Source organism: Anolis carolinensis, chromosome 4 (genome assembly GCF_035594765.1).
Source record: "Anolis carolinensis isolate JA03-04 chromosome 4, rAnoCar3.1.pri, whole genome shotgun sequence".
Lineage (NCBI taxonomy): Eukaryota > Metazoa > Chordata > Lepidosauria > Squamata > Dactyloidae > Anolis > Anolis carolinensis.
The window spans coordinates 140798350-140810563 of NC_085844.1; the positions used below are offsets into that span (position 1 = coordinate 140798350).

The 12214-nt window shown below is 39.5% G+C and overlaps 1 protein-coding gene across 1 annotated transcript in view; it reads right to left on the reverse strand.

Annotated features, from left to right (window-relative positions):
* adcy2 (adenylate cyclase 2) overlaps positions 1 to 12214 on the reverse strand; it is a 151331-nt gene that overhangs the window by 20903 nt on the left and 118214 nt on the right. The window contains exons 16-18 of the mRNA XM_008109102.2: positions 9341 to 9478; positions 2209 to 2334; positions 1122 to 1306 (exon numbers count right to left, since the gene is read on the reverse strand). Of these exons, the coding sequence (XP_008107309.1) occupies positions 1122 to 1306; positions 2209 to 2334; positions 9341 to 9478 (449 nt within the window). The remainder of the gene's footprint in view (positions 1 to 1121; positions 1307 to 2208; positions 2335 to 9340; positions 9479 to 12214) is intronic.

The window sequence follows — 12214 nt, forward strand, 5'->3', positions numbered from 1 at the left end:
TCTTCCTTGTAATATCTAACAAAAAGAGGGTGTAATGTCGTACTGTCATGTTATAGATTTCTTCACTTCATCTCCTAAGTGGCTGGTGTATGTGGAGACCCAAAATTTAATGTTGCTTCTCTCAGAAATGATAAAATGGGAGAAAAAGGGGAATGAAGGCAGACCTTTATCTATTCACATAATAAAAGTGAAAAATGTGTATGTGTGTATGTGGAGGAGGCTTCCACTTGCACAGTCTACCTCCCACCTCCACCAACAGCTATAGTTCCCACTGAACAGGAGACAATGGTCCTCCACTGACATGCAGGTTATAGTGAGCACCGTGAACATGTAAGCACAAACCCTGTCTGTGTCCTCCACAAACACCATTCTGCCCCCCACCCAAGTGAAGGCTTTCATGCAGGGACAATTTCATCCTAGATGTTCTGTTTTTCCTCCAGAATGGACATCCCAGGGTTCCTTAATTTGCATGACCCCACCCACTGCCTCTATGTTAACCCTTTCCTACTCATTCCTATGGCACACAGATAAAAGAGGAATTGATCAGCAACTGGGGAGAATTCACCATGATTTACAGGAGTTGTACTTGACCTACATCGAGAGAACACTCTGAACCCAACAATGTATCTGGACCAAACTTGCCACTGATAATGGGACTTACAGTACCTTCACTGATAGTGACCTCCACTGACAATGGACCAGGACCAAACTTGGCACAGAGAAGCCTCATGACCAACTGAACATACTGCAGGGGTTAGTGGGAATGGACCTTCATTATGGGAGTTATAGTTCACCTGCATCCAAAAAGCACTGAACCCAGCTGACATCAGATCTGGTCTAAACCTGGCACACAGACTCAACATGGCCAACTGCAAGTACTGTGAGTACTGGCAGGGGTTTCAGGAAGACTACCCCAGGAATATGGGAGTTGTCGTTCACCCTTAGCCAGAGAGCCCTGAACCCAGCCAATGATGAATCTGGACCAAACATCAGTGATATCGCCTAACATCCCAAACAAACAATGACTTTTTCTAATAACCCAGGCACCGCCGGGTCCCCAAGCTAGTCTCTTATAATATCCAAGGTTGCTTTTTTACCAAGAAGTATATGAACTGACCTACCTTTTTTGAGGTCCCATTGTATAGAGGAACTTGCTGTAGTTGTCCAGCTCAGAGCCATGTGTATGTAGAAGAATGACATTATAGACCACCAGCGCAACCAACATAATTGCCATTTTCAGCTCGTGGTTTATTCGGAGAAAAACAGAACAAGATATCAGGCCCAGAACACAGCTGTAGATAAAGTACTAGAAGAGAAAGATCAAACAAAATATGTTACTAATTTAGGCTTACTTCTCATGTAGTCTACATTGTAGGCATCCTCAATTTCTGCCCCCTCCAACTCCCAGAATTCCTAACCATTGAACAAGCTGGCACAGTTGGATTTGGAGGCCCAAATAGCAGGTGGAGGGCGGAGTTTTCGGATGTCTGATATAGAGTCCCTGGGCAGTTTTACACTGACTGCAAAAGCAATTCTAGCCCACTAGGCTTCTGGTATGTCAACTCTGTCTGCATGCTGTGTTCTTGCTTATTACCAAGAGCTCCATCTTAGCTCAGAAGCTCAAGCTTATGCATTAAACATGGTCTGGCACCACTGAGCAGCCACACTAAATGACAGCCCCATCTCCCCATGGTGACAGCTATAACACCCCCATCTACCTAATTCTTTGGGTGCACTGGCTAATGTATATTGTATATTATAGTTAACGTGAGCAGTAGCCATTTCTCTAGGTCTGTGCAAGGAGAGGAAATAAAGGCAGTGACTGGAGAAATAGCTCAATTTCTGCTCCCTCCTCCTCAATTTGCTGTGATAGGGGAAGCTGCGACTATCACCTGACTCATAGAAAATATTATTTCCCAGGCACTCCTTCCAGCACACCTTGGCTCCAAGGCCATGCTTGCTCCATTCTTCTCAAATATCATTCATTACAGAAATAGGAACCTTGGAGCTAACAGCTTTTTCTGTTGCCGCCGTTTGATTTTTCTTTTCCTTGCCCATCACCACTGTTCCCATTATACCAACCAAAGAGGTAACTATTTTGATGGTGGCAACAACATTCCAGCCTTAGAGTTTAATTATCCATTTGCTAGAAAGCATGCCTGCCATGAGGCATATTAATAAATACATTTTAAAAATATTGAGACTTACTGGCAAGAAAAAATAGTTGCTTTGAATATATCGTAGTGTCTGCTCACTTGCTTCAGGAGAACTTGAATTTGATGAATTAGGAACAGGGAAGAAGTGAACCATATCATCATCACCATCCAAGAAAAACTACAATAAAACAAACATGAAATCACGGAGGGTTTCTATCAAACACGCTGAGAGTATCAGAAAGAAATCTAACATATTTCATTCATTAGACAGTTCTCATGAAATTCCATCAAATTAGAATTGAAATGTCAATATTGCTGGGACTGCAGCAGCAAGAGTACTGTATGCAATCAAAAGACACAGTAGGAAGAAGGGTACTGTACAAAAAAATCAACCCCTAAATCCTGAGTCAATGTAAATACTGTACCTTAACTCTTATTCCAAAAAAAATCAAACCATTTACTTCTTTGAGTGGAATGGCTGAGTCGAGTGGTCCTGGGGAAATGTTTAAAAAGCACTAACCTCTTCTATTCTCTCAGTACTCCAATGACAGAATGCACCAAGTATCCACTGCCAACACTTTTCCACCAAGACATTTTAAAAGGCAAGAAGCAGTGTTGCATCAGATAATCGAGAGGGTTGGTGCTTCTTTTAGATTCTCCCTGGATGTATAAAGATCTCAGTTTTGCCGCTCTACTCAGAGAAGGGGGTAGTTCCTTTTTTTGATAGGAGTTAATATCACACCTTGACTTTTCAACAAAAAAAATGAAAAAAAAGGAAGGAACCATACTTTTCTCTGAACGGAATAGCAAAAGGCCTTTTTGAATGCTTGGGTGGGAAAATGATAGTGGCTGGGATAGATATCCCCCTAACATGGCACTAGCACTTTCCCCTCTCTGTAGAATAACCCTTGACTTATTAACAGCTCATATTGTAATGCACAATTTTGGCCTCAAAGGCTGCCCTTGATTTATAAATGAGGTCAATTTATACACAATTATATACAGCAGTTGTATAATCTAGCAGGAAGTCTAAGGGCACAGAAGTAATCTATTCTAACAACATACGAGGAAGAAAACAGGGTATGGAAATTAATGATTTTGGGGAAGGATGTATAAAGGTGGCAGAGAAAAAGAGAGGGGAAGGAGATCTTGGGACAAGCTTCCCAAATGGTCTTCAAGACAGGAAAGGACAGGGACTCAAGGTAAGTATGGGATTTTGGGAACTCTGGACGTGGCCCTGAAACCAAAGAGGTAGATAGGTGCATTCTATGTGCAGTGTGTGTTTATTCATTCAGAAAATGTTTCTTAAGCTCACAGCCAAGGTAGGCAGACTATTAATTGCAACCTTGCATTACTTTGCCAACCAGACATGTATTTTCTGGGAAAGCATCTGGAAAAGAACAGAAATGAATCCAGATTCCACATCAGCAGAGCAAACAAGAATGTAAGGAAAATTTGAACTGTAACCTGCAAACACCAGGCATGATGTTTTGATCTCTATACAGAAAACTACAACAAACCATATTCTTCCAAGTTTTTCTCTCTCTGCATTCAGTTTCCATAGCTGTCTTTCACCAGAGATTCTTTCCCCACCCTCATGATATCACCCTGACATGGGAATTTGGCATAGCTGTATGCATTTGGTTGCATTTCATGCTGTGAATGGGTTGGAAGAAAACAGAACAGGCGTTTTTCACAGTATGTACATGGTAGTCAACAGAGAATAAATTAAGAAGTTTGCACTGTCTGGAGTTACAGACAGGCAGAGACCAGATAAAAACTCTTCCTTCTGAGTGTTTGATTAATTACAGAATTCCAATATAGGGCAACCACAAAAATAGAAGCAATGACAGGTGCAAAGGGAAACAGCTAAGACTAAAATAACAAGAATAGCAAAACCTTTGGATTGAATTCTTTAGCCAAGTGCTAGACACAAGCACACGGATATATATAAAAAGGAGATGCTGATGTAAAGTTGAGGTGCCCAACAGAGATTCGCAGTGATCTTATCCTCTGTGAGCACACCAGACCCCTGTTCCCTTGACTCATAGTACTTCTTTTAGTTAGCAAAGAATAGAAATAAACAACAATACTATGAGAAATAATAGAAGCAGATACAGAGATCAGACAGCTGAGCCACTCAAATCTGCTGGCTGCTGTTAGAAAGCCAATGCCAAAAAGCGGAACTCTTAAGCCAATAAAACCGAGACTACCAAGTTTATCCCTAATTCAGATACCTGATAGATGCCAGCAACAACTATAGGACCGGGTAGAGATAGACATCCTGATCTACAACTTGTAATGAAACTGTTTCATAAATTGTGCTATGCTGACATACTGAACTATATCTTCCATGAAATTTGAGGTAATGATCTCTTGAAATACACTATATCTCTCCAGATGGAATGTAGAGCACACTTATAAATCTCTTACTGATAGAAGTAAAGACTATATTAGGCAAAGCTGCAGTAAGCTTTCCTTCCTATCAGATACCATAAATATCCTTGCATACGTTGACCTCATTTATAAATTGAGGGCAGATTTTGTGATCAAAATTGTGGATGTTGGTATGACCAGTAGATAAGTCAGGAGTAATTCCATGGAGAGAGGAAAGGGCCAGTGTTGTCTTTTGCCAGTGGCATCATTAGGAGGATACAGTCTACATTGTGTGACACCATCAGAGTGAAGACTCCAAAATGCCTGGCATTGATTCAACCTTCAGAATCCTCCAACCATCATGGGATGCATGTCACTCTCATGGATGTTCTCTCTGCTCCTCCCCACTGGCTTGCTTTCTGCTTCTCCAGAGACATATACCAACTGATTCAAACTGCAGGAAAAGAAATTCCACCTAAACATTAGAAGAACCTCCTGGCAGTAACAGCTGTTTGACAGTGAAATATACTCCATTGGAGTCTCCTTCCCTGGAGACGTTTAAAAAGGGTTGGATGGCCATCAGTTAGGAGTACTGTGATTGTATATTCCTACATGGAAGTGTGAGGGACTGGATGGCTCTGGTGGTCTCTTCCAACTTTATGAACTTAAGTAGAAAAGCTTTCTGAGGACAATTCTGTTACATGTGTAGTTATGCTATATGTTAGTGCACAAGAGGCCATTATCTATGTTCATGTCTCCACCAATTATCTTTTGGTCCACTACTTCAGCCATGTTACCCTACTTTTGATACCTCTTCCATTGTAAGGCTAATCTTCTGTATGTTATTACAAAACACAGTTATTTATGCAATGTAAACAAGTAGTTTATTGCTGTCCCCTAAACGTGCATCTACTCAATCTGTATGAGAGTAACTAACGTCACTCATTACAATATTATATCCTTTGAATGATTTCTTTCTCCATTATTTTGGTCAGGTTTCTACTAGTACAACCATAAGCAGTAAATAACATTTTGGTCCTAGTGTTATCAACTAGAGGGATTCTGTGGAAGGGCCTGTTCTTCTTAAGTGTTCAAGTTTATGAGGCTCTGGAACTGCTGTGGAGGAGTTACTATCCACAAAACATCTTTCACTGGTCTTAAAATACAATTTGGATCCATTTGTGTCCCACTAATGCTAGCCCACTAGGTTCCTGGTAAGTCCACTGTGTCTGCATGCTGTGTTCTTGCTTATTACCAGGAGCTCCATCTTGGCTCAGAAGCTTATGTACAATTTATTTGCCACCAGAAGAGAAAATATTGGCAGCAAGAAGTTCTATTTGTTCTGTGGGTACCCAATTTGCTTTGTACCTGCTCTCTGACTGCATTTGCACCAGTAGCATCTTTCATTTTTGTTCTGCTTTAATGGTAATTATAGTCTGGTTAGAGCTCTGTTTATTCTGATAGAGTTTTCTATCTTCTCTGCACAAAGACGTTTCTTTCTAGTAATACTTTAAAGAAGGAAACACTGCTGTTAAATCAGTTTAAACACAGTCTAGCTATCTATAAATGGGAAAAGGTGCTCTGGATAGCAGAGATTTGCCTGTGGCGAGCAAGGATATAAATGCCTCTATTTCAGGTTGTCCATTAAATGATTGTCTATGCCTCCCAATTTTCAAATTCTGTCTCATGAGTCTGCCTGGGATTTTTGGAGAGCAGCATAATATAATCCTGTCCATTAGTCTAGTTAAAGTTCAACCCTGCTCTAAACATTTGAAAGTCAAGCAATATTTGTTTCCTAATATTTAAGTATATTCAACATGCAACACTGCAACAATATGTTACTTCTGCCCATGTATATTAATGTACAAGTAAATAGTACTTATTCATGGGGAGAGTAAAAAATTAGGGACAAAGGAGCATGTAACTCAGGCCCCTTCTACATTGCCAAATAACATTCAGATTATCTGCTTTGAATTGGATTATATGGAAGTGCACAATCCAGTTCAAAGCAAATAATGTGAATTATCTGCTTTCTTAATCTAGATTTTATGGCAGTGTAGAAGGGGCCTCAAATGAGTTCCCTAACTGCTCACGATATCGATCCTTTGGCAATCTTGCTAGTATAAAGTAGGTATAATTTATAATATCAAATCCTTTTACAAATAAAAACAAGGTGAATTTATCAAAACAAATCAAGAACATTTCACATACGCAATAGTAAGCAATAGAATTTAATTTATTTTTATTAGTTAATGGAACTGTGCAGTTCATTTTGTTCCTTAGATAGTGCTAAATTTTGTAAGAGAAGTTATTTTTGTGTTGTCCGATTATATTGTGTTATATTTGAACATTTTAAATTAAGCATTTTTCATTTAGAGAAAAAGAGAGAGTAAGAGGGAGCGATTACTTGAACCCTACAGTCACAGAATAGTCAATTAGTTTAAACCCAGCTGTTCTTCAGTCCATTTTCACCATCAATTTTTTTTTGCCTCATGCTCCTTTTTGGTTTCCCGAACCTGTCAAAGAACATTGCCACAGAGCAATAGAAGCAACAACTTGGAGAAATCTGCATCTGTGCCATTCTTAAAGACACATACCCCTAGTCACTATTATTTCTAAACAGAGCAAAGGTCATTCTAGTAGCTGTTGCAATACAGATGAGTAATTTATTTATTTCAGTTTAGTGCACTTTTCCGCCAGTGAGGTCAAGGCAACATACTCTCCTCCCTTCACCTGTATCTTCACAGTAACTCTATGAGGTAGATCAAGAACTAGCTCATGGTCAAACAGTGAATTTTTATGTAGGGTTGTCAAGGTACAAAGATTTTACAATGAGCAATCCAAGACAGTCTGTTTGTTGTCAGTCCAGATCAGAACTGCTACTGAAGAGTCTGTCTATCTCAATGGTTCTCAACCTGGGGTTCCCAGATGTTTTTGGCCTACAACTCCCAGAAATCCCAGCCAGTTTACCAGCTGTTAGGATTTCTTGGAGTTGAAGGCTAAAAACATCTGGGGACCCGAGGCTGAGAACCACTGGTCTGTCTATATGGCCCACCTAATATCTTGTGAGAGAAAAGCCTCTTCCAAGATCTCAAGACTCCTGGGAAATTAGAAAGTTAACTTCATGTGCCACTTGCTTCAGTCACCTGGGCCTGAAGACGAAGAGTAGGAAAAGTGGTACCAGCCAAATTTGTATTAGGTTGACCTCTTGCAGCATTTTTTCTGGGCTGTATGGCCATGTTCCAGAAGCATTCTCTCCTGACGTTTCGCCCACATCTATGGCAGACATCCTCAGAGGCTGTGAGGTATATTGGAAAAACCCTGTGATTCCGGCCATGAAAGCCTTCGACAACACATTTGATACATATTTTGAAGCCGTTTTGCTGCATGTTAAATCTCACAAGGGGAGTCTGTTGTGAGCATGGATTGTACACATTATTTCCACTCCTACCAGATGGAAAAACATGACTTTGGGACTGTTTGCCTGGCCAGCCAGAGAGGAGGAGAAGGAAGAGAGACATTGCACTAGCTGTGATCCCAGCAAGTAGCCTCCTAGCATTTGAATCTGGTACCAGCCTAATTGCTGCAGATCAAATGCTCAACACATCAAAGGTATTGGAATTGGGGTGTTCTATATGGGCCTGATGTGATACTGCACTTCAAGATTAAACAGAGGATATCCCATATTAAAGAGTACAGCTGGGACTGTTTTTTGGCTTAGAGGGGAACTGAACCAGGATTTCCCAAATTCTAGTTCGCCAGTTTAATACTATATTGGATTGTAGCATGAAATTAATTTTTGAACAAATTTGTATGCCCTAATGTTTGAGTCATTACTTTTATTTTATTTCAATGTTGTTTTGCCCACTGGATATATTTGACAAAATGAAACTGCAATTGATTGAATTTTTAAAAAAACAAACTACAGTATTTGTTTTCTAATTTGCCAGTATTGCTAGGGATAATCTTTTTTTCTTTCAGAAAATAATATAAATATCCTCTAATTTAGAAACATATAAAACAGGGGAATAGTCAATACATTTTCCTCTTAATGATATTGTATTCTACAAAAAGGGATAGGGAATATTTGGTTAGCCTGGTGGGGTTAGGGACAAAGCAGATGTTGGTTTCTTATTTGTGGCAGACATTGTGTGGAGAGATGAGTTCAGTGAGCACCTTAATGCATATATTTGGCAAAGGATGGGAATCTCAAACTGCCTTTGAGTATCATGCGATCGAGGGTGGGGAAAACTGACTGTTCTGGGGGTTGGTCTCTGAAGCACCATCTACACTGCCATAAAAATTCCAGATTATCTGCCTTGAACTGGATTATATGGCAGTGTAGACTCATATAATCCTGTTTAAAGCAGACAGTGTGAGTTATCCGCTTTGATAATCTGGATTATATGGCAGTATAGAAGGGGGGTGAGTCTCTTTTCAGAGCCATGCATCTTTTAGTCAGCCTTCAAGTTTAGTTGTCCTTATTCTGTCTCATATCTTGTGATTGATCTCAGTCTTCCTTTGGTTGATCAGCAATGGGATTCGAGGCAGTTTAAAATAATTGTTTAAAAAATCCAGCTAATATTAATTTACAAAAAGAAAAAAAAGATTTAAATTATAAAGTAGTGTAAACATTTCTAATTGTGATGATAAAGGTAATTCTATCATTATGGTACTTTTTCAAAGTTTCTGGACTGGGATTCTTTTGAATGACTGTACCACCAAAATCTTCCCATCACCAAACTTGTTAGATAAATACATTGGAAGAGAAGAAAAACTAGTAATAGAAAGAACAACATTAAACCTACCATATTGAACACAGCCATTGTTAATATTATTGCCGTTGTTATCAAAGTCAACATGATCCGTGGCCATGGGCGGTTTGCAATCACTCCGGATGACTTCAAAATCCACATTAGTGAAGCTGAAACTTTCTTGTTGCACTGCTATATGTAGAGTATAAAAATGCATCTTTATTAATGTTTCTGCTATTTGTGACTTAGCACCAAAATAAAAATATTCACAATTTTACATTGTAGAAACATGCAGGCAATGCCGAAAAAATAAACAAAAAAGACAAATGAAAAAAGAAAAGGAGCTGAATGGAGTTTATTAAGTATTGTCCTATCACAGTGATGAATTGCTATTGATCTGAGTGGAATGAAAATGTGTACTGAATTACAATTGCCATATTTCTGCTCTGAAATTATTAACTGCTCATATGGAACACATTAGCTGATTAAAAAGAAAGAATGAACCACAGGGTTCCCTAATCTCTTCTGACCTAGGTGCAATGGACCATCCAAATTTTTATTTCATTTTGGTATTCAGAGAGACCCTACCATAGATTAGAAGAACAAACGATAAAATAGATTACAAATCCACATGGGCAATAACTAAACATTAACAGCAGTTTGTTAGGAAAGGTATGAAAAAGACATTCATAATTCAAGACATTAAAAGTCAGCAGCATGTACTTCATTTTGAAAATGAAAATCTAGTACGTCATATTCATGTACCTTCTAAAGCAAGACGATATCTAACCAGGAAAGCCTGGAGTATGAGAGTTGCTTGCTATCAGTAACCTACTATCTGTGTCTGAAATAAAATAAAATAAAATTTATCTACTGGCATGTCATAGCCAGTGACACCCATGGGAACAAGTAAATTAGACTTCTGGGATTGTGTATTGACCTTGCCAGGGCTTCCTCCATGGAGAGCATCACTTCTGGCTTGGCCAGAGAGTATATTATCAGTAGGATGATAGTAATTCTCTGGTAGTCAGGTGAGCAGATCTCAGCACTTGCATACCAGGGGAACCGAGTCACCAAGAACCGCCAGGGACCACGTAATAGTAGACTGGAGTAAAAAGGCCTAGTCACCACAGATCTGTCTAATTTTCCCTCCCAAAATAAAAATGGACGAGCCATGATCTCATTGGGCTGTTCATACTCTCCTGGTACACATTTTATTTCCAGATAGAAATTGAGCAGCTTATTTAATCATGTATCCACAAGGTTCATACTTCATAAATTTCTCATTTTAACTAAGTAAGAAGTATAGCTTAGTGACACAGAACACAAACTGTACTGATAATGCAGAGACTAATGATGTTTCCAAAAGGTTCCAGAATAAATTTCCATATAAAGATTTAATGGGAGGAAGCTGAGGAAAACCCTGGAGAGTTTCTGCCTATTTGACCAGACAGAATTCTGCTAGATGACTGACAGCAGTACGCGCGATGATACTGATAAGCAAGTGTTTAAAACATGTCCTCTTTTAAATCAAGGGATTTTTTTTAAAAAAGACATTTTCTGGATGGTGGTATATATTAGCAACAATAAATAAAATTGCTAGTAACTGAGATAGCTCCCTAAAAGAGCATTTCTCTTTTAGATATTTGCCATTTCTTAATATCTTCAGCAGTAGCCCTTCCCAAGGTTCACTTCCTGAATGTGATAAGATTGGACACCATGAGAAAATGGGGTAGGTTTTTTTGTTTGTGGTTCCAACCCCCTCTAGCACAGTTTACTTGGTGCTAACAATCAAGCATCAGGTGATCAAGGATATTACAGAGCAATCCTGTATCCACGGGAAATGGGAGAAATAAGATCAACAGCTCTGCTTGGATTTTCCTCTACTTGCCCAAATTGAAAAATTCACATTAGAATTTAAGTGTGATTAAGTGAAGATCTACACTGACCACTTAGGTCTGTGTGTATGAATGAATTTCCCCTTTCCCTCCCAAGGTGGTGTAGTGCTACTCAAGGCTGATCAGGCTTAACCTGGAGGAAGGCTGCCTTAATGAGCTTTTGCTCCAGGTGACTAACTCCAGGAAAAACCTAAATCGTGCACCAAGATTCAGTTTCTTTCCTGAGTTAGGACCTGTCAAGACAGCTAGGCCAGTTTCTAACAGGAACCAGCAACCCATCCAGATTCCCCAAGCTTAGGCAATCCAGGGAAGTGGGATGATAGTCTCGTCATCTCCTCCCTCTGTGTCATGCCTGTCACCATTACAATATCCGAACCTACCCTGTGGGTGGTTTGGGAAGGCCTCCCTGCCCAAATAATCCCAGCCTCCTTAACAAGGCAATGCTCTGGCTGATGCAGCCAGAGGACCCACCAGAAGGTAGCTTGGGGTGTTGCAGTTAGTGACAACTGTGACAAGTAGGATGGGTGTTCTTTTCTGATTACTTCCTTGCTCTTTTGAGAGCCATCTACAGCATTAAGTAAAAAAGGAGTAACTCTGACCAGAAAACATCTATACACTTCCAATGCAGGATTCAATTGGCTTCTATTTCTCAAATATTGTTCAGGACACATGTATAGTGTAAAAATGTACTTTTACACTATACATAAAAAACAAGGTATTTTGAGATGCGATCTGGCTAGCTGCTGCTCAATTTAGTATAAAACACAATCTATCTATGGGTAAAAAGTGAATTGCAACTTAGACAATATGAGATACGAGTCCTAGTCTTGGAAATCATTATAAGTTTGGCAAAGCAAGGTTCCTTGTCTTTCAAGAGATGAGAATCTTTAGGTTGCAATCTTACCAGGCTTTTCTACAGAAGAAAGACTGCTAGTATCATTGTGCAGGTTTTTCTGATACACATATTTTGGCAGAAGCTGGTTCTGTGTGTGGTTCCCTTATTCTGATATGTCCTTGATGTGAAAGTCCA